We start from the raw sequence: 27,660 nt of genomic DNA, 5'->3' as shown, positions 1-27,660 counted from the left end.
CCACATCAACCGCCACACCGCTGCGTTTCGCAAACTACAGTGCGGGCCGAGGGCCAAACAGGAAGTGTGCACATTAATAGTGGCGTTAAAGGGAATTCCCCTTAACTTTGACCACTCTACTATTTTACTGATGATATAACCACCGCTTTATGGAGGATAGTTGTTTCGCTACACATCCTAAAATAAAGCCGGGAGCTCCACCAACTATCTCTCAGTCAGCTATAGATGTGGGAGCTGTAGGTTTGATCATTTGGTTCTTCTTCAGCGAACAGGGAGCATGTTGTTGCTGTTAAAATGTGAGTGTAACGTTAGCACTGTAGCTCACATAGCTATGCTACTGTTGCTAACATTGTCCTCCTGCCCTCCTGTCCCGCTCCTTAATGTCATGTTGTTACATGCGATATATGGTACTTATGACGTTGGACAAGTGCAGAGTTAAAGTTTATATGTAAAAAGTGGATAAATTGTACAATGGCGCTTCTTGGAGCCACATACTCTGTCTGAGACAGGCGTGGACAAACGCAGCTCATTAGCATTAAAGCTACAGACACACAAAACTGTGTGTTCCCAGTATAGCTTACAAAAAGCTGCTTTTAAACTGTATAAATTCCAGCATCAAGGCTAGATTTTGGCCAACACACCTCCAATCCACTATCTTGGGGCCTCTGGGACTTTTGTTGATATTTTATGAAGAATATCAACGTGTACCCTGCATCCTTCAATTTTTGTGTGTGCAGCCCTTGGTAGGAAAAGTTTGGGCACCGCCAGCCTAAACTCTCAAATATCAACGTTTGACAAAGGTGCTATAGTTGATAAATGTCTCAACACTTAACCCATGTTGAGAAGATAATTTTATGTTCCCATCATGTCGTTGCTCTCTCTTTTACTCTTTTTGTCTCCTTTTGTGTTACACTGTGGATAATGTGGACGTCATTTAGACAAGGGTGGTAAAAACTCAGCACCCCCCATCTCTCAAGAGAATACAAAACATATCACAGCAGCGTGCCGACATTTTTGCCAGACTCGGATGATGATAAGAGACGCCAGGCTTGTCCAAAAGGGACCCTCCTTTTTTGGATCATTCTTTTGTCATGCAAGACATCCCCGCGAGCCTCCCCCTGTGCCCCCGCCACGCCCCCCGCCCCGCCCTGCAATGTACATCCTCCATCCAAATCCTCACTGGACAAAGGTTTGGCTCTGTGTTGGGTTTAGCATTCAGAGGGGTTTAGGTCAGTGGTGTTAGCACTGTGAATGTAATCTCATTCAGTCAGAGAACAGCTGCACAGACCTCGAGCAGGATCGGCTTGCTACAGTGTGCAACCTCGCCAAAGGCTTGCTAATTTAACAATCTTCCATTCCTTCAGCATTACTTCCTTTTGCTTAACAGGATTGCAATAGCGTTTATGCACCGGATGGTTAAATACCCAAAGGAGTCTTTCAAAGACATCTCAACAAAGACTTTAAATTGTGAAAAATTGTTCTTGAAATGGTGCTTCTATATGATGATAAGTGCATTTCTGCTTCTCTCTGTGTTATGATTATAAGTGCAACAGTGACAGTTTGAGCAATCTGAATGAAGATTTCATATTTAGGAAATTAAAGTTCTTTATTGCCTTAAAGGCATAGTTTGGATTTTTTGACATGAAGTTGTATGACATCCTGTTCAGCAGCATAGTCCATTAACAGCGACTTACCCCCCACTTGGTCTCCTAAGTCCAGTTGTGGTCGGATTTCGGTGATGAAGTCCATAGTTCTGCTGAGTTGCTGGGGTCATTTAAGCAAAGAGTTCGGCTTCTCAAAACAATATGCGTTCAAAAGAGTGATGCAAATACATTTGCATTACAAAAATGCCTCCTCTACAAAATCAGACCTCACCAAACGCTTGGCGTTAAATTTGTCTCCTGCCATAACCCTGCGCACTGCCGCCTGTGCATGCATGTGTATGTGATGGGATGTCAAAAAATCCAAACTATCCCTTGAAGTGTAACAATAAAAGTTCCAATTTGGAGCACCATCCCTGATCAACACTGAACAATGCCGGTGTCCTGTTCAGCTGTGCACCCTCATCGAGTTGTGCTACCCAGTGCTACTGCGCTATCTATCGTGGGTTTGTGGTTGAGTACGGCCTATTATTAGTCAAAACATCCATCTAAATTATGCATTCCCAAACATAAAAATGGCTAAATGAACTAAAATACATACTGTAAATCGGGCATTAAGAAGGCGCATTTAAATTGTGATATGTCGTATTCTACAGTGGGGCACTAGGTGTCAGTAATGTTACTGTAATGTTTGGTGAGACACACAAGCACCAGACTTGATCACCGAAACAACATTACAGGTTAGAATTATTCAAGATTCAAGAATGATCTCTATTTTGAAGTTTTCAAGGTCATTGTTTCCAAATGCAGGGAGTATTGTCTGATTGTTCCAATACCTTCTTTCGGGGCTAATGACAGCGACTCTGAAAAGTTCACCATCTCCTTCACAGGCGTTCTCCACTGTGACTTTGATTTAATCAAATTGTCAGACACTTGTCGAGCAGCATACTAATTCACCTCAGAAATTTAATTGCTCCCCCACCCATGAGCCGCAGTCTGATAAATGTCTGTTCTTATCAAGGCTGGGATTTGATCAGTGTGCTGCAGAGTGGAGCTTGAGTTCACTGACCTTTCACCCATTCTTATTCGTCACTCTCTGGCTCTACTTTGTAATTTGTCTTCATGTCTTTTCTCTCAAAATCCAAACCTTTAATTTACTTGCACTTTCTTTCCCCTCTTTTGTGTGCAGGCATCAGAGCTGGGAATGCTGTCAATCTACTACACGTATATTTTCACCTCTCTGGTAAGCTGCTCTTTCCTTTTACACACAAATGCAGTGGAACCTCCAATGTCCATACCCTTTTGTGTGCAGGGGTGCAGGAGTAGAAGAGTTAAGCAGGCCTTACATCCCGACGTACTGTACGTGCTCCTACGTGCTGGCTACGTGCAAAAATGGGGAAAATTGCAAGAATCACGCATGTGATCCGCTCTGATTTTCAAACCCGCAGACAGCACGCAAAGCACGCAGCCAGGTCGCAAGGGCAAGGCAGAGGAGGAGTGCGTGTTTCGCAAGTTTAAAAGTACATTGTGTACATTGCCCGGCCACAGCAGCAGCTCCTCCCGCTGTACACTCTGGTTCTCCCGGTCACAATAGCCGTAGGTGCTGTAGGAATCCAGTACGGCCATCTTGCAACGATGCCCACACACGTACGTCCCCAGCGAGTGAAACGTACTGTATGACAGTCTTACATGAAGAAGTACGACACACTTGCAACCCCTCTGATACCCTACTTCCTCTACATGCTGGCCACAGACAAATTTCCCCAAAATTGTGGAGCCCATGCGTGTGGTAACACGTACGTCGTGATGTAAGGCCCGCTTTAGCTGATACAAACATACAGTTGTACTAACACGGGAGCAGTGCCGCACATGTAACATGGTTTTACTTGAATCAATAATTGGATGGATGATTTTAAGCTGACAGGACCCGAGACAGATATGTGACATGGTGGCCAGATTATGCAAAGTCAGTGCTGAGTGTTGTCACACTGTCACAGGCTTTCCTACGTGCTTGCTTTCTTATTTCCTTCACACTTTTTTGTCAGTTGCTTGTTTACCTGGATGTGGTATATGAAGCATATTGACTTTGTAGATGGGTATTGCATAGACCAAGGAATTAAGCCATTAACTGTGGCAAATGAATGCAACATATCCCACATTTTTACTATATGCTGTTCTGAAAACTTTAAAAGCTTTAAAGACAACGCATGCTGCAACATACAGGACACAGGTCTTTCTTTTAACTGCCTTTAAAGCGTTGTCAATTTAGCTGATAACCCACAGAAATGTGCCCAGCTTGTGCATTCCAGTGCTTCTTTTGGGCATTTTGCCTGTGTTTGCGTGAATTTACTATGTAAACAATGGTTCCTATTGCATCCTTGTTGTTTATTGTCATAGCTCCCCTGCCATGGATGTAACAGGTGCAGGTAGTGAGAGTTGACTGAGACACATACTGTGTGCACTCACAGAACCGTTCCTGGTTGCTGAGGCTGAAACCCATGCAAGTTCACATGGAATTCATGTTATTTCTTGTCCATCCATTCATTCAGTTTCAATTGGGGAGCTGTCATAACATAATCCTAATCTATCCAACCTTTCATTGTGGGACAGCCAATGCAAACACTTGGATGGAGCCGTCAAAAAGCCACAGGCTTTGTACCCTTGAAATTTAGGAATGTACCCGTTCCATCTTTGGCCCTAACTTGCCTTATAGGTTAAAAGGACCGCAGTTGGGCAAAAATGCCTTTTTAATTAATTATCGTCTACCATCTGGGGTATAATTGTATCCTCAATAGGCGTAATTTAGCGAGACCTAGAGATGCTCAATGAAGCTTTTAAACCTGAAATTACTCACCTCCAAAAGGGGCTGATTCTTTTCTGTTATTGCCAATTACTTTTTGCCGTCCCGCGGGAGTTTCTCACACTTTGTAAATGTCAATGTCAAACAGTGGTGGTGGGTGTTTCAGGAAGCTGTGGTCTTGCAAAAATCCTGCCTCAAATGGTTGGTCATTTCAAACTTCCCCGGTTCTGTGCCTCCACGGGAAACTTGTGCATGACAAGTTTTGCACTCAGCCTCAACGTCGTTTTCTGACCTTAACGAAAAATACTGCCACATTGTCGACATCACTCCAGCTATATAATCTGGATATGTGTGTGTGTGTGTGTGTGTGTGTGTGTGGGGGGGGGGGGGGGGGGGGGGGGGGGCGTGTGTGTGCATTTGTGTGTGGCGTCAGTGTGTGTGTGTATACATATTTACACTATTGGAACATAAAAAAAAACACCAGCAAAAAGCAAAGATGCAAGTTCATACTAATAATGTGCTTTTTCACCTATGTGACACAGCTGAGACGCAGTTTTTTCTTGAAACATACAGTATATAACTTTTTTTGGGGGGGGGGGAATGTAATCTATGTAATCTAGCTAACTTCTTAGCATATCTACATGTGTTGCATTACAAAATATCAAATTAGCCCCTACATTCTTTCATTTTTCAGTAGTGGTGGAAAAACTTGGGACACCACTTGCACTATACATTTAAGGTATGACTATTTTGGGGCTTAATTGTGCGAGTGACAGGAAGAAAAGTGCTGACTCGCTCGGGGAGAAGTCGTTTGGCACCACCTGTGAGTTTGCATGTACAGTAAATTCTTGCACATTTGTGATTCACAGCCCTTTTTTCCGCAGAAAACACATCTCATCCACCCTAAGTCAGTAATAATTTAGAAATATGCAATAATACAGGTAAAATGTACAGCATACATGTACCACAGTTAAGACCACTTTGCAAGGTTACGTCTTTATGCTTTATGCTTACATTTTTTCATCAAGATTTCGCAATTCCTTTGGTTTGGTTTGCTTTAATTTGATTTGAACATGCATGAAGGTTACAATGGAAAACATCTCATGAATAATTTCACAGTTCCACATGTCCAAAAGGAGTAGGAAGAAGCAAAGCTTATTTAATCCTACCCCTCCATCCTTCTTGTGCAGTACATATTATTCACTTTCTGTATTCCATATAATATTATTCCATATAATAATCAGTGTAACAATAAATCAATAATCATAAATAAAAACAAGCATGACAGAACAATAAATATAATAACCAATATAATAATAAATAAATAACATGAAGACAGGTATAATAAAGCAAGTTCAAGACTCTTCTGCCTTGTATTTAGCAAACATCAACTGCTTGTATTGTTTTTTGAATTCGCTCATCTTGGTGCATTGGTTTAGTTCCTTGCTCAATCCGTTCCATTATTTAATTCCACATACTGAAATAATGTAGGTTTTCAGCGTTGTTCTCGCATATAAGTTTAATTTTCCCCGAAGATCATATTTCTCCTCTCTTATTAGAGAAATACTGTAGGACATTTTTGGTTATTGTTAAGTTATTGTTAACTTTTGCATTATTTTAGCAGTTTGAAAGTGCACTGAATCAGCAAATTTTAATATCTGTGATTTTTAAAATAAAGGGTTTGTATGTTCTCTAGATGCGGCATTATGGATTATCCTCACCGATCTTTTTAGCAATACATTGAGTGAGTGAAGATTGCTTTTATAATTATTGCCCCATATCTCCACACAATAAGTTAGATATGGTAATACCAGAGAACACTAAAGAGTGTGGAGTAATTTTTGATCAAGAACATTTTTTGCTTTATTCAGTATTGAATTATTTCTCGCCACCGTTTGTTGTATATTTTTGATATGAGATTTCCAACTCATTTTTTCATCTATTATGATCCTCAGAAATGTATTTTCATTCACTCTTTCAATATCCACCCCGTCCATTTGTATTTGGCCGTACATATCCTTTGTCACTTTAAAAATGTTGTTAATATAAAATGGAACAGTTTTGGTCTCAATATTGACCCCTGGGGTACTCCACATATGATACTTAAACTTGCAGATGTGTATTCTCCTATCTTTAAAATTGCTTCCTGTTTGCTAGGTAGCTTTTAACCCAATTCAAAATGAATCCTTTTATTCCGTACCTTTCTAATTTTGTTGTTAAAATATTGTGATTAATTGTGTCGAAAGCTTTTGTAAGATCCATGAATACTGCAGCTGCACACTTTCTGTGGTCTATAGCATTGCATTAGAAATTTCCTCCGTGATTTCAATCAGTGCCATAGAAGTGGAAATGTTAGCTCTGTATCCGTATTGACTACCTGCTAGTAATTCATTCTTATTAATAAATTTGTCTAACTCATTGTTAAATAGCTTCTCGATAATTTTAGAAAATTGCGTTAATAAGGAAACTGGTCGGTAATTTGTAAATTGATGTTTGTCTAAATTTGAACTACTTTAGCTATTTTCATTTTGTTAGGAAATTTTCCAGTCTGAAATAATAACTTACTGATATATGTTAACAGTTGTACAATCTCGCTGGTAGGGCTGGAGGGTAACCCCCACGGAAAGTGAAGCTCTACTGTATACAGCCTGTGAATATAACATGACCTTTCTATTTCAGGCCTTTTTTTCCATGAAAAAAATATGTATCTTATGTTCAGGTCAATACGAAGACAATAATAGTTTTATAACCATTATACTAATATTTAAAAATGCATTTGTACACATAATAATAGTTGTCTGGTACTCTCTGGAGTGGAGTACAAAAAAACAACCTGCCACTGCATGAAGAAATACGGAAGAATATAGAATTATCAATGAAAAAGTGTTGCATTAGTAAAAAAACAAACAAACTATAGGGCAGTCATAAATTCTACTCTTGCAAAGACTGTAATTTTGAGGTTTTATTGATCTGCTTGAGCGTTGTTTAATTTACTGAGCATTTTGCAAGCTGTAAATTTTGGTGTTTATCAGCATAAGATCCTGTTACAAAGTGCCGCGATGAGCTCGTTTATAACTATGGGCGGTTACACAAGCGCGTCAACTAGTTGATGGTTGAGGTTAGAGGTTACAGGCTTTAAAGTGAGACTCTGTCATAATTAAGAGCAAACCAGAAATAAATTATACTCCCTGTAGGCTCGTTCACTGTTATGACCTTTGCTTCTTTGTACTGTATGCTCGCTCCACCATTTACTGTACTGCTATCTGGTAATAAAGCTTTTTGGTTGTTTTGAACTGTTAGCACTTATGTTTCTAGATTGGATAGATTGGCTCTTGGGGCTTATCTTCCGAGACCACACGAAAAGCCACAAGTAATAAATACGCCCATAAAAATGTCTATTTTTGACACACGGCTTGCTCCTACCACTCCATTCACCAAGCTAAGCTACAAGCTAAATGCTAAATGCACAATCCAGGTTTAAGCCCTAAATATGCCTCACAGACTTATTAAAGGGATTTGAAGTATAAAATGTATAGATATTCACGACTAATGAATGATAATGAAAGCCAATTAATAGAACAGATGGAATCCAGTCGCTCTCTAGTCCAGGTGTGTCCTAAGTGCAGCCTGGGGACCATTTGCAGCCCACGGCTGTTTTTTATTGGCACATTCTAAAACTATAATTTAACAATAAAACCAAAAAAAAACAACACACAACAGCAAAAATAGAAAAATCAGCAGTAATTCTACAACAACAAAGTCAGAATATTCTGAGAAAAAAGTTTTAATCTCACAAGAAAAAGTTGTAATATTATGAGGAAGAATAATATCCTTTTATTAGCATAAAGTTTAAATATTAAAGAAAGAAGGAAAATTAGGTGGCAGAAAATGTTCTAATGTTACGAGAATAAAGTTATAATTACAGAAAGTTGAACTTCTGTAATTTTACGAGAATAAACTCATAAAATAATAGGAAATAGTATGCCTATAGTATATAGAAATAATAATGGGAAAAATATGTCATTTTAGTTGCATAGAGTTGAACTAGTCAATAAAAAATACATTTTTAAAAAAGTTGTAATATTATAAGAAACGAAATTGTAATTTTTGGAAAAATAGGTTAGGGAAAAAGTTTTGATATGGGAATTAACTCAAAATATTATGGGAATAGGGTCATAATATTAGGATAAGAAAATGTACAAAGATTATTTAACTATTTGGAACAAATGGGAAAAAAAAATAAAGACCGAAGTTCATACTAATAATAGTCTTTTTCACTTATATCACAAGGCTGAGATAGGGAGTTTTTTCTTGAAATACTGTATGTACAGTGTATACACTTCTTAGCATATCTACACGTGCTGCTTTACAAAATATCAAAGTGCCTCTTGCATCCTTTCAGTTTTCAATATATGGCTCTCGCTGGAAACAGTTTGGACAGCCCTGTTCTAGCCCTTAACCTGGACCTCAGGCTAGGGCACCAGTCACGCTTACGTCTGTTGTGGGGATATGTCATATACGTCTTCTGCATTCAGAAGATGCTTTGAAAGACGTGATGTTATGTTGTATTCTACATTGGTCACGAGGTGTCAGTAATGTTCGGTGAGACACCATACTTGGTCTCTGGAACAAATAGGCTTTTGTTGCAGGTTTGAATTATCTCCACACATCTTCTATGCCGCTTATCCTCATTAGGGTCGCGGGTATGCTGGAGCCTATCCGAGAGGCAGGGTACGCCCTGGACTGGTCGCCAGTCAATCATAGGGCACATATAGACAAACAATCATTGACACTCACATTCATACCTATGGACAATATAGAGTCGCCAATTAACCTAACATGCATGTTTTGGGAATGTGGGGGGAAACCGGAGTACCTGGAGAAAACCCACAGACGCACGGGTAGAACAAACACAGAGATGCCCAACGGAGATTCGAACACAGATCTTCGCAATCTCCTGACTTTGTGGCCAACATGCTAACCACTCGGCCACCATGCTGAATTATCTCATAACAGGCAAAATAATTCCTAACACAGGCCACTGTTGTCCAAATTTCCATCAATACACACAAGCATAATTCATGTCTGAAATGGCTTATTTTCTCTTATTGTGTCTACTATATTGGGTAAAAGGAGTGTAAAGGTGACAGTGGTGTTATTTCATTTCTAGAGGGCTCTAATAATGTTAAAACTAGGGATGCTCCAATCAAGGTTTTATGCTACCGATTCCGATACAGAGTGTAATCGGACAATACCAATGCTGCTACTGATTACATGTATTAACTGTACATTTTTCAATCTATTTATGATGAGTGCTATTGGCCTGGGTTGCCATCTAAAAGGAAAAGTTAGGACAATTCCAAGGTCCCCTGACTGCCCGGTGGCCCAAAAAATAAGTAATTATTACAAAATAAAAGGAAGGGGGACTTTGGGTGGGCCCAACGTGATTTGTTTTTCATGGGCCCAGAATTCCTGACTGTACCCCTGCTCTATTGGATATCCATACATCCATCTTCCATCCATCCATCCATCTTCTATGCCGATCCATGCCGCTTCTCCTCATTAGGGTCGCGGGCGTATGGTGGAGCCTATCCCAGCTGACTTCGGGCTACAGGCAGGGTACAGACCTGGACTGGTAGCCAGCCAATCGCAGGGCACATATGGACAATCATTCACACTCACATTCATACCTATGGACAAGTTAGAGTCGTCAATTGCCAATTCACCTAACATGCATGTTTTTGGAATGTGGGAGGAAACCGGAGAAAACCCACGCACGCACGGGGAGAACATGCAAACTCCACACAGAAAATGCCCAAGGGAGATTGGACTGTGCGGCCAACATGCTAACCGCTAGACCAACATGCGGCCGCTATTGGCTCTATGATATGAAAAAAGGAACCATAAAATCACCTTAATTTAGACAAAAACGTATTGTACTTACTTTTACAAGAGAACGCTTGTTTTTTTCATTAAACTTACAGAGGATGAAAAGCCTTCTTTAAGGAGACTTTGGATGCAAGAGTACATTGTCTGTTGGAGCTCTAGCAGGACTTCCAGGTACAACATAGGTGGGCTCTAAGGGAGAGAGCAGTCGGCAAACCTGGCGTCTTCCACCGCTGAGAAAAGGCTGGTCATCTAGTCCTATTAATTCAATTATTTTTCGGATTATTTGCATAACATTCTGACTGTCACACACATACAGGCGAGTGTTGTCCACCATTTTGGCTGACGTTTAACTGACGCTACACAATGAGCCTCGAAAACTCACAATACTCTGTCGAGTGTTTGTTCTTCAAATGCCGTATTAAATTCAAACTTATTAACGTGCTACCCCCGCAAAATATTTTTCGTGGCATGATCACGTGATTTTCCACGGAAATCAGCCGATATTTATCGGTGGCCGATCAATCAGAGCATGCCTAGTTAAAACCCGTATTTAGAAGGTCGTAAATAGGTTTTCTACGCTCTAACTACAAAAATATTCCATTTCTAAATAAGGAATCCTACTTTGTGGGAATGCTGTTATCACGGTCGGGTCTGGAACCAATTACCCGCGATAAATGAGGGATTACTTTATATGTATGTTATATTTAAATGTACATTTTAAGAATTTTATGTACATTATATGCTTTTCTATCAAGCATTTATACTTTTTTATCAACTTAGGGTGAATGAGATGTGTTTGCTGTGGAAAAAACTCTTGCACTTTTGTGTCTGAGTGGGTTTAATGCACAAGCTTTGGAGACGAGTCACTGAGGGGACAATGGTGCTTCATTGCTTCTGCATCGTGTCCCACACACTGCCTGAGACGGAGCGATGGGAGGGGATTATTTATGCGTGAAAACAAAGGACAGCAAAGAGTGACAAAGAGAAGTGAATATTTCAAGGGTCTGGAAGATGGAGTTCGCCCACTCGTCGTAATGAGACAGACATAAATCAGCTTGAAGTGAACTCTCTCCACACTGCAATTAGAGGGAAGTGATTTGGACCTCATTAACTTCCACTGTGGAACAAATAAAGGGTGTGTTTTATAATGACGCACTTTTACTTTTATTTGAGTCCATTTCTGTCTGGTTACAGTCAATATTAAAGGTCCCACATTTAATAGTATTTTTTAGCTATTTTAAATAAAGTAAGACTCAGAAGTGTGTTGTCCAAAATCTAGCCTTTAGACTGTTTAAAAGTACTTTTGAAGCAATCCACTTTTTACATATACAGTAGATAAACTCATTTTGTGGGGGTTACATATTTTTCGGGGCCACCAGCAAATCTGTGAGTAATTGATACGCTCATGGACATGTCTGTTTTTTAAAAACGATAAGGATAAAGGCTACTGAATGCTAATAAATGCTTGGGGGGGTCATGGATTTTGTCTGTTGTTAAAAGGATATCAGGGAAGAGAAGAGGTTATCCTTCCAGACTATCCATTCATCCATTTTCTATGCTGCTGATCCTCACTAGGGTCGCAAGGGTATGCTGGAGCCTATCCCAGCCGAGGTGAGGAAGGTGCAGAGGAATACCAGCTAAGCTCGAGCAAACACCGCACAGACTTTCCTTACAGAACATTTTCCTCGCTAATGTGCGGTCTTGAGTGAATAAAATGGACGAGTTACAGCTCCACATCACTCACAGAAAGAGATGTTTGGACTGCAACATCATAATTTTCACATGACATTCACATGACTAAACAGCCCTCACCTATGGTCACAAGCTTTGGCAAGTGACCGAAAGGACAAGATCTCAGCTGCAAGTGTCCGAAATGAGTTTTCTCCATAGGGTGGCTAGGGATCTCCCTTAGATATAAGGTGAGAAACACTGTCATTCGGGAGAAACTCAGAGTAGAACCGCTGCTCCTCCACATTAACAGGAGCCAAATGAGGTGGCTTGGGCAACACCTTGGGATCTACCGGAAGGAGCTAGACGAAGGAGCCGAAGAGATGGAAGTCTTGGCTTCCCTGCTTAGGCTGCTGCTCCCGAGACCCAATCTTGGATTATTTCCTCTTCACTCCACAAATGTAAAAGTGAAGTGTCTCTGTTCCACAGCATGCATGTGGATGTATGGATAGAACAATGGCTCAAGCCGGCAAGACCAAAGGTGGAGGACTGTGCATCTCTACGAATAAATATGTGAATAAATAAATAAAGATAATGTCGTTGCACGCTTACCATGTTCATTTGTTTTTCTGAGTTTTTTAGCCGTTTTCTTTGAGGAGTAAAAAGTCACAAATAAGTTCTGTTTATTTGTAGGGAGAGTAGGGATACACGGTGCTCTTAAAAAAAATTGGCATATTGGTCGACTGTGGACAAAACAACAAATCAGATTTGGCTATGAAAATCCTTACTGAAAGACATCCCTAGTATTGTATATGTCCTTTATGTGTTCTGTGTACAGTGTGTATGTTCCGAAAGTGTGTATGTTCCGACATTAAAACTCAACTAACAGCACAGTCTAGGGACAGAACTGGTTCTTAAACCGAGCAGCACCTGTATAAGAATGAAATTCAGTTTAAAATTATCATGTTGTTTAAGGACAAGCAATGATAAATTAATGGCTTCCTAAGGAAGGTAATGTTAGATTAAATATACATGAAATGTAATATATAATACAATGTTAATACATGCACATTAAGTGCAAATTATTCGTTTATGACTCTAAAGTGAATTTGAGGTCATGTAATTGCTTATGATGCACAACTCCACTGTTTCTCTTCAACTTCGGGCCATAAATTAGCCTGCTCCATCCTTCCTCAGTGTTTTGTCTCATTCTTCTCCTTTTTGTGTTTCCTCCGAGCATAGTCTGCTTCTGTCTGCTTTACCGCGACTCCATTCCATTTTCTTTCACTTATCTGGGTCTGGGTTGCGGGGACAACAGTCTCAGTGGAGAAGTCCAGACTTCGCGGTCTCTGGCCACCTTTTCCAGTTCCACCAGGAGGACTCCAAAGGCATTCCCAGGCCAGTTGTGAGACATAATCCCTCCAGCGTGTCCTTGGTTTGCCCCGGAGCCTTCTCCCATCTGGGCATGCCCGGAACACTTCACCAGGGAGGTGTCCGGGAGGCATCCATACTAGATGCCATTAGCCACCTCAATTGGCCGCGACCCAAAGCTCATGACCATCGGTGAGGGTGGGAACATAGATCGACCGGTAAATTGAGAGCTTTGCCTTCCGGCTCAACTCTCCCTTCACCACGACGATCCGGTATAGCAACCGCATCAAAACAGATGCTGCGCCAATTCGCCTGTCGACCTCACGCTCAAGCCTTCCCTCACTCATGAACAAAACCTCAAGATACTTGAACTCCTCTGCCTGGGGTAAGCCCTCACTCCCAACCCGGAGGGTGCAATCCACCCTTTTCCAACTGAGAACAATTGACTCGGATTTGGAGGCGCTGGACCACATCGTCTCCGAATAGCAGCGACGGGATCCTAAGGCCCCCAAACTGGACTCCCTCAAGGCCTTTGCTGTGTCAAGAAATTCTGTCCATGAAAATTATAAACTGAATCGGTGACAAAAGAGACCCTTGGCGGAGGCCAACGTTCATCGGAAACAGGCTCGACTTACTGCTGGCAATTCAAGCCTGTTTCCTGTTCTGGTTGTACAAGGACCGAATGGCACGTAGTAGCATGCCACAAATCTCGTACTCCGGGAGCACACCCCAAAGGACATCGCGAGGGACACAGTGAAATACCTTTTCCAAGTCACAAAGCACATGTAGACCAGTTGGGCAAATCGCTACTGGCACTTCATTTATCTCCGACCCTGATGTCCCTGACTAACGATTTTCCGTGGCGCTTCATTGCCTAGTCTATTTCCCTTGAGTCATCTCAGGATGCTCATCAACATCCTGCCACCGCTCACCTGTCAATCTGAGCTTTTTGTACTATTCTGATTCTGGGTTTTTATTCTGTTTTGACTGGTTTCATCAATCATTTGTGATAGAAAAGTGCAGTGGGAGGTTCTACAAATTACACTCATCAAACAACTTGTTTTTGCTCACATTTTTCATGAGTTGAACTTGAAGATCTTAAACTTATGTTAGGTCTATTTCTCTCAAATATTGTTCACAAATCTGTCTAAATCTGTGTTAGTGAGCACTTCTCCTTGGCCGAGATAATCCATCCACCTCACAGTGTGCCTCAGTCTGGCCACAATAAAAGGCCACTTCAAAATTCTTCTTAAAGTTCTCATTAAGTCCACTTTACTCTTAAAATCCATCATTTATATTGCAAGACCTAATAGATGTGAAACCTTGGGTCTTTGGATGAGAAGAAGCCTGCAAAGAAATGGAACGGCAGCATCAGACTTTAAAGATTTGCTTTTCCAGCTTTGTAGCGGCTGCAAGTGTGAACAGCCGACATCATGCAGCCTCTCAGCAGCAACTTAACACAGCACACACATACAAAAACACACACAAGTTTGTTTTACCTTCAGCTGGCGGTGTGTGTACATACAAAGAATGCTAAAAGGACACACACACACAAACGCACACGCTCCTGGCAAACACATTTTCAGTCCCGCTGGCACTCGCCGTCTTAGCGCCATGGCTTCCATCTAAGTGATTTGTTCCCCGCCACCCGAGCTACTCGGTGGGATTGAATAAATCACATCAAGTTGCCAGTGTCTCATCATATGATGGGACCCCTAATGTCATTTGGAAGTTAGCTGAGCACGGGATGGGACTTGCCAGCAACTCTGCAGCATCGTTTTGAATCTCTGTAAGAATAAAGTCATGCTAAGGCAGTCACCACACTGGTGTGCACATTTTTATATCTGCCCAAGCCAATTAGAAACTTTTGCAAAGACATGCACTCCTGATCAAAATTTGCAAGAATTTAGATTTTGCACTGTTGAGTTTTAGGAGGTTCTAAGTACAGCTTCAAAATACAAAAAGAGGAAATGGGAGTGAGACAAAAGAAAATTGATGAAGCAATTTATTGCAAACAAGCATTAAAGTAAAATAGGCTGTTCATCAGCTGATCAAAGGTTTAGGACCAATCTTGGCAAAAATGTGGATTCAATGTCATTTTCTGTCAGATATTCACACTATCATGATTTCTTGATGGCAAAGGCAAAAAAGCTTTCTCTCTTTGAAGGCGGTCAGATTGTTGCTGCATGAGCAAGGCCTCTCGCAGTGCACCATTGCTGCTGCGAGGGTGGACGCAATAAGAGTGTTACTGGTGCCAAATGCAGTCCAATAACCATCAGACGACATTTGCGAGAGAAGGGTTTTAAGAATAAAAAACATTGTCAAAGGAATGGTCTCCGTCAACGCCACAAAATTGGCCATTTGGAATTTGCACAAGAGCACCAAACATGGGACGTTGAAAGCTGGAAGAACCTTGATGGTCCTGATGACTTCCGTTACTGGCATGATGAGGAGATCCCACTGGAGGTGTTTTCTACACGGCACAGTGAAGGGGGTGCCATCATAATCTGGGCTGCTTTTTCGTTCAATGCAACAATATAGCTTGGGTTGAGGACCCACCAAGGAAAGAGAGGGTGCTTGAGAGAGCAGAGACAAGAGCCTTGCATTGAGCAGTACTTCTTATGAAGCAACCAGTCAAATCATTCGAATGAAGCACAGCGACGGGACAAAAAGATTGCAACTACCACCCTCAGGGCAGACTTGGTGCTATGGTCCCCTTCACTAAACGTGCTCTACAGGATAGAGCTCACGGCCCCATGGGAGGATTCCACCGAAGAGGCTTACAAACGATCCAGGATGCAGAGGTTTTGTGACTTCCTCTACCATCAGGCTCATGAAAGACCTTGGCATTCATGGACAAGCTCTGCGATAGACTATAAGATGAGTCTCTGAAGCGGTCAAAAGAAGCAACCTGGATCAAGCGCAAGGACCCTTGCTGGGCTCAAAGCAGAGGGGGACAAAACTGGGACGCCAGGTGTTGCCAATGAGCTCCCTGGAGGTGTCGTAGACCTATCACTGGGCCTGACATTGAAACACCAATGAAAGAGTTTGCCCACCTGATGACCATAATGAAGTTTGAAGCCCTCCCCCCTTATTGGCCTTACCCAAGGATAAAATGTGGGAGCAAGGGGGGAGTTTGAGCGAAGACCCGGTCCGGCGGCGCAGTGTTTGGTCCCAGGTCGGGATCTCACTGCCTTGCTGAATTCCAAATACAAGCTTAGTTGGAATTAGAGTTTCAACTGTTCATTAACGTTTTTATAATTTTATTTTTTATCCATTTCCGTAGGGCTATTGGCTTGGTTTGGATTAAAAAGTGAAGTTAAAACTTTTGAGGCTGGTGTCCCGACAGTTAATCCCTATTCTTTCTCAGACACTGACATGCCCCCTATCCTTTTGTATTACCCAATTGGGATTCTGAGCGCAACATAGTGTATGCTTCTAATTATTATTATAATTCATTATTTATATATCACTTAAGAGCACATCATGAACAGTTACATTTTTTTCTTTCTCACCTTATTATAACATTTGTAGAGTTGTTTTGCCCAATGGCACTCTCATTTTGCTTTTGTCATTTCACCTTCCCTTCACAGCCAATCCTCAAGAACCCCTCTCCCTCCTCTGCCTTTCTCTTGGTGGCTTAAGCCTTGATAAAAAATGTTATCAAGGTGATACAAAATTCAATTTCATGTGTTTATTGCTCAGGCAGAATTTTCCTCTCAATATTTGAATGGCTTGAGGTAGTTTTTCTTTAAAACAAAAAAACATCCACCAACCTTGCCCTCCATCTACTTCTATGCATTCTAAAAAGCATTTTGTCAGTCAGGCTGCTTTGGAGGGCACTCATTGCGACTGTGGAAATAATTGAGGTTTAATTAATTCCCCTCCGTGCCTTTTGTAAAGTAATATTCCCACGTTTGGACACAAGCAGCTGAGAAATAGAAAAAGTAATGTGCTATGTGGAAGGTGTTGTTTATAGAGTAAGTTATAAATAATGTGCACTTGCCTACCATTTGCATACATACCAGGAATGACTCATTACCCTTTTTATGCAGTATAGGTGCCAGTCTCCGTGGTCCATCATAAATTATGTATTAATGTTATGATTTACTCTACCCCGGCACAGTAATTTCATTTAGATCACACTTGATCTTCAACCTTCAATGAATTATATAATCAAGAAAGAGTCAAGGTCATGGTTTGCACTAACAGTGGTTAGTTGTGGTATTTATTTTGCATAGTAACTGTGCTCAACTAACAAGAAAAGACCTTGGTGGAGCGCTTATGTTAAATCGACATCCACATTCACCTGAATCTTTAATGTTTCCATGCCGTTCAGGAGCTACTGTAATTAAGCATGCTGTGAAGATATTATGTTGCCGTTTGTCTATGTGCTACATTTGGAGTGCATCTAGAGCCAGCTGCTCTTTTTTAACTAGCAAGACATCCAAACATAATTCCTGATCATTGTTAATAATCTAATCCTGCAAAGAGGACGGGGTGTTAATTTGAAGCCAGCAATAATTGGAGAGAGGCTGTTATTTATGAAATTTGAAAAGTTATGATATGTAGGTTCATTAGTTGAAATTTATCAATGATTTGGGGTGCATGTGAAACTGGAAAGGAGCACGAAACTCACTTTGACCACATGGTCACTTATTAACAAGTATTTTGCACAACAGAACCAATGATGTGTTCATTGTAAACAACAGAAAGTGTTCCAGGGATGAGTTTCGCACCAACACAGCTGACATTTTAAAGTGCATGCAGAAGTAGATAAAGCTCTAGATGCTGACCACTCATGATACTTCAAATGCAACTACTGCCATCTTGTGGAGTTAATACTAATTACTTTAAGAGGTTGTCAAGAGCCTCAGCTGTTAATGCCAATCTTTGTTGACTCAACCACCAATTCACAGTATCATATTGAGGTTGATAATGCAATTGCCACCCCTTCCTGTCAATTATTGTAACCAAGACATGAAAAAACACCCTATTTCCAATCACAATTAAATGCATAATTGCAAATGAGCCTTTTCCCACACATAGGCATGAAGCTGTAGATGTACTGTGTGCAGCTTCAAGTGCCCAAAATGATATGTCGGTACATGATGCACGCTTTAGTCATCTGGTCACCCAATTCAATGAGGGAAAAGGTCAGCACCATGTTCTCACATACTGAACAGGATGAGGAAGGCATTGATGCAGGCATCAGGATTCACAGGGTGTGCGAATGAATCATTTATAAATAATTCTGTGGGTAAAGTTGAGACAAGTATGACATTCTACATTTAGGAAATATCACTGAGGTAGATACTTTCACCTGTTCCTTTTTGGCCTTAGAAGTAGGAAAAGGTACAGTACATACCATAATGGAATCCTATTGCAGACAATGTGTTTACAGGGTTTACAGCGTTGCAGCCATTTGTTAAGGTTATGCACTTGCATTTTTAAATATGTTACTAACAGTATTGTTAACAAACATCCTGTTTTCCCAGGACATGTCCTGTTTTCACATCCTGTCCTGGTGTGATGAAAATGTTCCGGTTTTCATTGTTTTTCAGTAAATTGAGCAGCATCAAGCCTGCATGTGACGTAATCCCTGAGAGGCTGTCGTGCAGACGGCTTTTTTAATTGAATTAGTGTTGCCAAAAAGCCAAAGAAAAAGCAAAACATGCACATACTTAATCCTCTGACGCTTCCTGAGTTGAAGTCTTGTAAAATTGGGGAGGGTTCAAATTCCGAAGTTTGTGGAACTTTTTCCTGAAAAATATTGGTTGCATTCCGAAATTGAACAAGCATTTGACCTCAGGTTCCTGTGTTGTTCTGCCGTTGGAATCATTTTTGTGCTGGTTTTTGAATGTTCTTCCTTTGGAATTTGTGTCTTTAGTTATATATAGTATTTCATAATGTAACAATTTTCTATCCATACAGAGGAAACAAATTATAATGTCAGGATGCTCCAATTGATCAGCCACCAGTCAGTATATCAAAAAAATATTATTTGTGGCTCATACTATTGCAGACTGCAGAGAACCTTGTGTGCAGTGTATTGGCTTGCTGTGATGTATTGGGTAGTGCACCCCTACTCCTTTCTTTCACATTAAAGCACTCAACTTACCTTAGCATTGTGTGGGGTTCCCCTGGGAGGAGGTGCCGTGAACTGTCAGGGGGGTGGGGGTGTACGTGAGAGGCAGGGAGGACTTTCCAACATGTATGAATTTGTCGTACTCAGCATGCAATTTGACTCTTTAATACGCTTGTATGCTTCACTGCTCTCCATTTTGTCGCATTTCACTGGTTTCAGTTTTGAGTTCAGTCTGCACAGTACAGATAAATAAATAGATCAATTTCTCAATAGCATTTCAAATGGAGGGGGCGCATAAACACGGCAAATATTTGAGAATCAGTGCTGTAGCATGTTTGTGGCTTCCGGAGTCAAACATAGCAAACGTCAACAGATATGGTTGTTGGCGCACTTCCGTGACATCACTGCCACCAGCGGTTGTTTTTTTTCCCTCATTTTCTATGTTAAACGGCAAAGTACATGTTTAATGGTTGTAGAACATTGATGTTTAGTTTGATATAGTTTTTACATTTTTGCCAATTGTTTTTTGAACGTAAAACTGTGCATGTTAAAAAGCCTTTCACCGACCTCTTTGCATAGATTTTTTGTGGCTTAATTGCAGAAAGAGTTGATTGCCTTCGAGCATAATCTCCTCTCCTCCCCCTCCCTCTTTTCAAAACTAGGTACAAGTGATGTTAAATTTTCAGTTGTCTACTCATTTGTCATTTGTGATTGTTTTTGTATCATTTTTTGCATGTAAAACTAAAGTTATTGTCTATAAAATGTGTTTTGTGTTCACATTTTTGGATGTCTGGAACAAATTAATTGGATTTACATTATTTTCTATGGGAAAATTTGCTTTGGTTAGAGTCTGTTTTGGTTTGAGTCTGACCTTCTGGAACGGAATAATGATGTTCACCAAGGCACCACTGTATGTGTAAAAAGTGGATAAAGTGCACAATAGGGTTTCTTTGAGCCGCACACTGTCGTAGACAGGCTTGGACAAACACAGCTCATTAGCATTAGAGATACACACACACACACACACACACACACACACACACACACACAGAACTGCATTTTCCCAGCAGGGTTTAACTAAAAGCATTTTTTAAACTGTCTAAAACAGGGATCTCAAACCCGTGGTTCGTCGGCGATTTGCGGCCCACCAAATCGTATCTTGAGGCCCGCGACTGGACATCAAAGAGTAGTGTAACTGCAGCCTGCGACATCCGGGCAAGTTCAGTGTTACTTACATACTTACAGGGGCAAGTAAACACCAACACTGAACTAACAGTGGTGTTATCACATGGATGTATCGTGAGGTACCCTGAGATTCCCAGCCCTACTCCCAATACTTGATGCGGCCCAGCCTCACCCGGACTCTACCTCCACTGGCCCCCAGTGAAATTGAATTTGAGAACCCTGGTCTAAAATCAAGGCTAGGTTTTGGACGAGACACTTCCAAAACCTCTGAGCCTTATTTAAAATTGTTGAAAAATAGAAAAACATGGGACCAGTATTAACTTTGGGCTTGTTTACCACACTATAGAGGCAGCTTAAGGTTTCTTTCTGCTTGTTGTGTGTAAATGAGTATAGACACTTGAGCGTTGCATTGCACCATTTCGACCTTCATGATCTGCTTTGTGTGAGGGGTTGCCGCGTGATGATTCTTCTTCATCCGTCTTGTCGCCATTTACTTTTTCACCGCACACATCCACTTTTAGATGGCTCAATGAAGAAGGCAATTGTACTACAGTCTATTATCTTCTTAATCCCTGGCCTTGAGTCTCACAGCTTACTGTCACCTCTTGCAAAAGGAAAGTTGGAATTGCTTGTTGACTTTTTTTCAATGCTCTATTAACTTACTAACTCCTTCTCTCACCGTCATGTCACAACCATGTGGCGGATGAGCACTATCAAAAACTTCCCTTTTGTTTTTCTATTGAGCTCACACTATTGATTTTCCATGGGTGAGTAGGGGTGGGAGAATCTCCCAATGAATGTTGTGCCATAGCACAATAGGTTTGCTTGGTTGTTGGCCAAATCTGTTGTCTGATAATGTTGTCCTTCTTTAGCTTGCTAACAAAATGAGACTGAATCAATTGCGCCTCTGCTGGTTGCAGTCCATTTTGCATCAATTGCTTCAAGATACAATTTCACACAATCAATACAATATACTTTATATATGCCTTGCAAAACCTTTCATATACAGTCACACCTCGGTTTTTGTTAGTAATCCTTTTGAAAAGTCAGATGAAAATCGAATTGTACGAAAATCAAAGGATTTTTTCCTATAAGAAATAATGTAAATCCAATTGATGGGTTACAGACAATAACAAATGTCAACAAAAAACACATTTTAGAGAGAGTAATGATAGTTTTACATGCATTACTTGCTGAATGAAAATGGTAAATGCTTTCTCAGTGACAATTACATGAAGACTTGCACACATACAGAGATACCTGTACGCACGTACATATGCACACTCACAGTACATACGTACTTCCCCACATTAGTCACTGAGTTAGCCAAGGTGTTATTATGTTGTTGGTTTTAATAAAGTGACGGTGATGTCGGCAATATGATTATAGTTTTTACAATTGTGTGCATCACAGTTAGTCATTCCAATCACGATCATAGTTAATAATTTTGTTAGGGTAGGCTACTACTAATACTACTATTTTGTGTGACTGTTTTAATGCAGTATTATCATTGTGGTTGTTGATATTATTGTGTCCTTTCCGTCAGCGTCTTTATAGCACGTCACAGACATTTGCTGATGTAGTCCTGTTTGTTTCTGTTGTCTTGTAATTGTTGTCCCAATTGTTGTTGCTGCTGTTGTCCTTGTCTCTCTCTCTTTTTTGTCCCCCTATCATCCCCACACCCCTTCTCTGTTTTCTTTGCTCTTCTTCTCTATCCCCTCATGCTCCGGTCCGGCTGCTCCAAATTTGTATAACAACAATTCATCAAAGTCAAATAAATTCTGTACAACAGGGGAAGTGTGTCTCACACTTTCCCCTGGCAGAGCAAATCTGTTGAGCACATGAGGGCATCTATAACATTACTATCTGCCCTAATGGCTGGACTGGTAAAGAGAAAACATTGTTGGCAATGACCGCGAGGCGTGACAAATGAGGATGGGAAGGGAGAGGTACCTTTACACGTTGCCATGAGTTCTGTCTTGAATTCAGTAGTGTTTCTCACCTTCTTTATCCTACTGGTGGCAGTCACAACTTTCTTTGTTTCCGTGGTGGGTTATTTTGCAGCCATACTCAGTAAAAAAAAAAAAAAAAAGCACCAAGACAGAGTCACTGATGCTTGGGATGCTTTATATGGGTACTGCTTTATATGGGTATATGGGTATATGGGCAATCTTGCGGAAGGATACAAACAAACTAGTTTGTTCCGTGCAATGTTTGGCCATACGATAACTGTTTATTGCAGTTAATTGGCTCCAGACATGACTGTGATAAGTGAATTTCCATCAAGTAGGATTTATTCTTTATAAATGGAATATTTTCATATTTGGAACATAGAAAACCTGTTTACAACGTTCTGAATATGTTTTTTTTAACATTAGATCCCTCTAGACATGAAATTACACCCCTATAGTCACCTTCACACTCCTATTACCCAATAGAGTAGACATAAGAGAAAATAAGATAACGTAGACATTAAATAGGACATTTGATGCACGATGTGGCGAGAGACGACTGTATTATAATTTGATTTCAGCACAATTAAATGGCAATGAAACACATTGCAATGGCCGCTTCATTTGGTAATCATTATGGATTCTACATAAGCATCATGGGTCATTGTTTGTGGCACACACTTTTCACAATACTGCTTGACTACCGTGTAATGTAGCTTTTAAGTGGTTATCATTTCTGTTTCTTTATCACTGGGACTCATTTATTTCCCATGCACACCATGTTGTGTGAAATGTATCAAAGTAGGATTTAATTAATGTTAGAGAGTGTGCCTCAATTAAATACTGTATTCATGCATTTAGCCTGCTAGCAGCTCAGTATTGTTGTTTTTAAAAAAAGACACAAGTGCCGCTTAAGGATAATGATTTTGTTTATAAGTAAGTGGCTCTAAAATATTCAAAGCAGAATGTGTTTATGGGTCACCTCCTGCTCAGTGGTGATTTTGGGTCGAGTCTGTGTTGTGAACTTCATTTGTACGGTAATGTTTTATAAAAGCCAGAGAAAGTCCTAATTTTTCACAATTTTTTTAAGGTAATTCTCTACTCCTGAATCACTGCTCACAAAAGGACAAATTTGTCAAAACATGTGCCCCTACTATGATGCCTTTGTGTGTGAAATATGAGCAAGATGTGTTGAAAAACATGGTCGGCATCAAGCAAAACATCTTTGCAGAGGCACGGGCAGGACTGAGCAACTAATTGTTTGGTATTATAAAATACACAATATCTATGGTTTGGTTTGAAATCGTACAAAAGATTAGGTGCAGTGAAGAAAATATGTTTAGTATAACATTTTTGTGTAAAAAGTGTAATTTTTGTAAATAACTCACATTTGTTCCAAAAGTAATAATACATCAAAATCAATGTTGTTATTACTTAACCTAGTCAATGCTGTTATAACGTCATCACAAATATTCTTCTTTGCACCTCATTTTTGGAGAATATTGCATATTTTGTGTTTTTCCTGTGGAATAATTCAGGGCATGAAAACCTTTTTTTAATAAAGCATAAACACCTCTGATCAAAAGATTAAGAGCTGTTGAGAAATTGCAATAATTTACATTTTGCACTGTTGGATCTTAAAGAGTTTCTATAAAGAACTTCAAAATGCAACAACAAGAAATGGGAGTGAGACAAAAAAAAACTAAATTTGAGTAAGCAATTTATTGCAAACAAGCATTAAAGTAAAATAGGCTGTTCATCTGCTGATCAAATATTGGCAAAAATAAAAAAAATATTGGCTAAAATATGGATTCAACGTCATTTTCTGTCATGATCTCTTGATGGCATTGGAAAAAAGGTTGCTCTCTTTGAACGTGGTCGGATTGTTGAGGTGCATAAGCAAGACCTCTTGCAGCACGCCATTGCTGCTGAGGTCGGACGCAGTAGGAAAGTCATTTGAAACTTCCTCAGACATCCTGAGGGTTATGGATTTAAGAAGTCAAGTGCTAAACCCAAAAAAATGTCACTAACCCTGAGCCGGAGGAACTGATTGGCTGTCCGTCAAGACACGGGACAATCCTCGGCCCAAACGAAGGTTGTTACTGGTGCAGAGTGCCGTCCAATAACAATCAGACGGCAACTGCGAGAGAAGGGTTTTGAGAACAAAAAATGTCTCCAAGGCCTTGTCTGCTTCAAACCGAATTTGGACGAGAGCACCAAACATGGGACTTTGAAAGAAAGTTTTATTCTCTGATAAGAAAAAAACAAGGAGATCCCACCTGTGATGTTTTCCACACGGCTCATCGGAGGGGTGCGCCATCATGATCTGGGGTGCTTTTTCCTTCAATGGAACAATGGAGCTTCAGGTTGTGCAGGGGTGTCAAACGGCAGCTGGCTAGATGGAGATTTTGCAGGAGGCACCTGTCATGACTGAAGGCCCTTGTCTGTGTGGTAACAGGACAATGCTGGAGTTCACAATGCCTGCTTGACAAAGGACATCTTCCAGAGGAATAACCTCTGTCCACTCTGGAATGGTTCACTCTTTTGGACAATCCTGTGTGTTCCCCTGATCTACTTACTTCTACTTAGTACCTCCTTAAGTCTCAACAGTGTAAAATGTAAATTTTTGCATATTTTAACTCATCTTAAAAGTTTGATCATGAGTGTAAACTAGAATATCGTGTCCCTGACCAAATACTTGTGGAGTGTATGCTTTTAAACTTGTATTCCCATCACAAAGCTGCTGATCTGATAAAAAAAAAAAATGCAGCAGAACTATGCATGCAAACAAATTCTTAAGGAGGCAGCAATCTCTATTCCTGGGACTGAAGACCTCAGCGTGGCTTATGTCACCATCAATTCATCAACATCCAGCAAGGACAAAAAAATCACTTTAGCTTGTCTGAAAAGATTAGATTTCATACAATCAAGGTGCATAAAAAAACCTCCGTCTTTTGATTCCCATTTCCTCACAACTAAACCATCCCTTTGATGACAATTCAGTATGACCTTTAGTCAGTTTAATGGTGATGCTAGGGAGCCAAGCTGAAAGTATTCTATACCACTTATAGGTAACCCCTATAAAAAGGGTCTATAAATGTTTATACAGTGAGTATTAATTCTCTTGTAAACTATTTATAAAGGCCTAATAAACTGCATGAAGTCATTAGTAAGAATGGAAGAGTGACCTACTGCTTGCTCATTTATAGATGCTCTAATTCGAGCAGAAGGCTTGACATTTTTTGCGCATTGTTCCATGGAAAACGTCCTGCAAGAGACTGTTTCACATTCCTAACATATGTCAGTGTCTGAAATATTTATGCCTTTTGGACTCGGCCGACCTAAATATTAATCTGGGCATAAGTTCCCTGCCTCACAAATAGGCTGTTCCTGTTACAGGTCAAAGCCAATGCTATGAATAATGTTGAATAATAGAAGAAAACCTGGCCATTTGTTTCTCCAAACACCCTGCAGGAGCTCAGCCAGATTTGTTTTTGATGTATGCTTCTATTATAAGCTTTGAAACAAAGCTAATGTATTAACAGCACGCTGCCTCTAGATAAATGCTGTGATCGTTCTTCTCTGATCTGGAGCTGCAAGGTTCGGCATCCCCACCGTGTCTGATCTTGTGTCCAGCTGTTTGGATAATCACTACATCATTTTTCACAATTTTCCACAACAAATCTCCCATAACATTTGATAAGGCCCCTTCCCTCCCTGACAGCAACGTCCACATTCAGCCTCGAGGCACCTTGGGGAACCAAATGTTTTTTTTTTTAATTCTCAATTAGGGATGTAATAAAATTAGATATGGGATCATACTGATATTTTTTTTTTCTAATGATGATATCGAGTGAGGATGTCCTCCACAGAGCAGCTTGTATGCTAGCTCAGTTTGTCCACGGTTTTACCTTCAGATTGTAAAATACAATTTGCAATTAGTATAAAGTGTTGCATTTTGCTCTTTGCTTGTAATGCTGGTCCACCTAAAAAGTAGTGCTGACCAGAGGTGAGAGAAGTAAATCTCAAGTCTTTCATCAAAAGTCTTGACTCGAGTCCCAAGTAAATGTTAAGAAACGGCTGGAAGCCAGAATTGGACCCCAAAGTAGAGACAACAAAATAAACAGAAGTGTATTAAACAAAGTGCCCTCAAACTGAGTGGAAAAGTGGTCCAAAATTACACAAAACAAAGTACAACAACAAAAAAAAAAAGCCAGGCGAAGCCACAGTTAAAAGGTAACTCAGGGAGCAAAAGGCAGCACTAGCAAAAGCTAACAAAAGTATTCACAAAGTTCAGGAGCCAATGTTGGCCAAAGAGCAAATTACACGAGCAAATAGCAAAACAAGAACAGGACCGAATGCTGGAGGCAGGTGTAGGAGAAACAACAGTCTGGTTAAGGCGAGTCAAAGCACAGGTAATAAAGGCCTAATGAGAAGATTGCTCCCAGGTGTGGCCAGATGGCTCTTCCCAGACACGCCCCTCAGGTGCACTGCAACACAGAGGAGACCGGCGGCAGCCGAGTGGCTCAAGCAACACATACCAGTGAAGACGTGCAAGTTGGAAAAATGTGTTGTTTTGCTGGAAATAACAAAACTGTCACATTATTTGAATACTTTAAATGGGGCACATTTTACTCAACACACTCAGTGAAAATTTTAAGTATTTTCAAGTCATCAGACTAACGTCCGAGTCAAGTCCCGAGTCACTGATGTCAAAGTCCAAGTCCAGTCCAAAGTCATCAAAATTGTGACTCAGGTCCACACCTCTGGTGCTGACCACTAATGAGAAACAGGGACCGCTGCATGGGCTTTGTAGCGGCCGCAGAACAGCTGCACACCACACCAAATAGGAAACGGAAAGCCAAAATAAGAGCTCAAAACAGGAAACAACATGAAAACTAAGGAAAACCAAAATGGAAGATCAACTTGTCATGCGGAACATGACATAAAGCGCTAGTTAATGTGAGGGGAGAGCAAGGCAACTTGCATTATGTTTCATAAATACTGAAATGCATCCAGTAGATGCATAAATGTGTTCATTTCACTACATTAGCTTGAGGGAAAAGCTGCTGCCTATATTGGTATCGGCAATGAAGTGCTCGACAA

General features: G+C 40.5%; 1 protein-coding gene across 4 annotated transcripts in view; it reads left to right on the top strand.

Moving 5' to 3' along the window:
- The window catches only part of grik4 (glutamate receptor, ionotropic, kainate 4), a 418,260-nt gene that overhangs the window by 308,827 nt on the left and 81,773 nt on the right, over window positions 1-27,660 (top strand). For all 4 annotated transcript variants that reach the window (XM_054795183.1, XM_054795185.1, XM_054795184.1 and 1 more), the window contains one exon: window positions 2,791-2,844. In XM_054795183.1, the coding sequence (XP_054651158.1) occupies window positions 2,791-2,844 (54 nt within the window). The remainder of the gene's footprint in view (window positions 1-2,790; window positions 2,845-27,660) is intronic.

This window comes from Dunckerocampus dactyliophorus, chromosome 12 (genome assembly GCF_027744805.1).
Source record: "Dunckerocampus dactyliophorus isolate RoL2022-P2 chromosome 12, RoL_Ddac_1.1, whole genome shotgun sequence".
NCBI lineage: Eukaryota > Metazoa > Chordata > Actinopteri > Syngnathiformes > Syngnathidae > Dunckerocampus > Dunckerocampus dactyliophorus.
The sequence above is the reverse complement of the archived record's forward strand: the minus strand, read 5'-3'. Positions and strand labels throughout refer to the sequence as shown.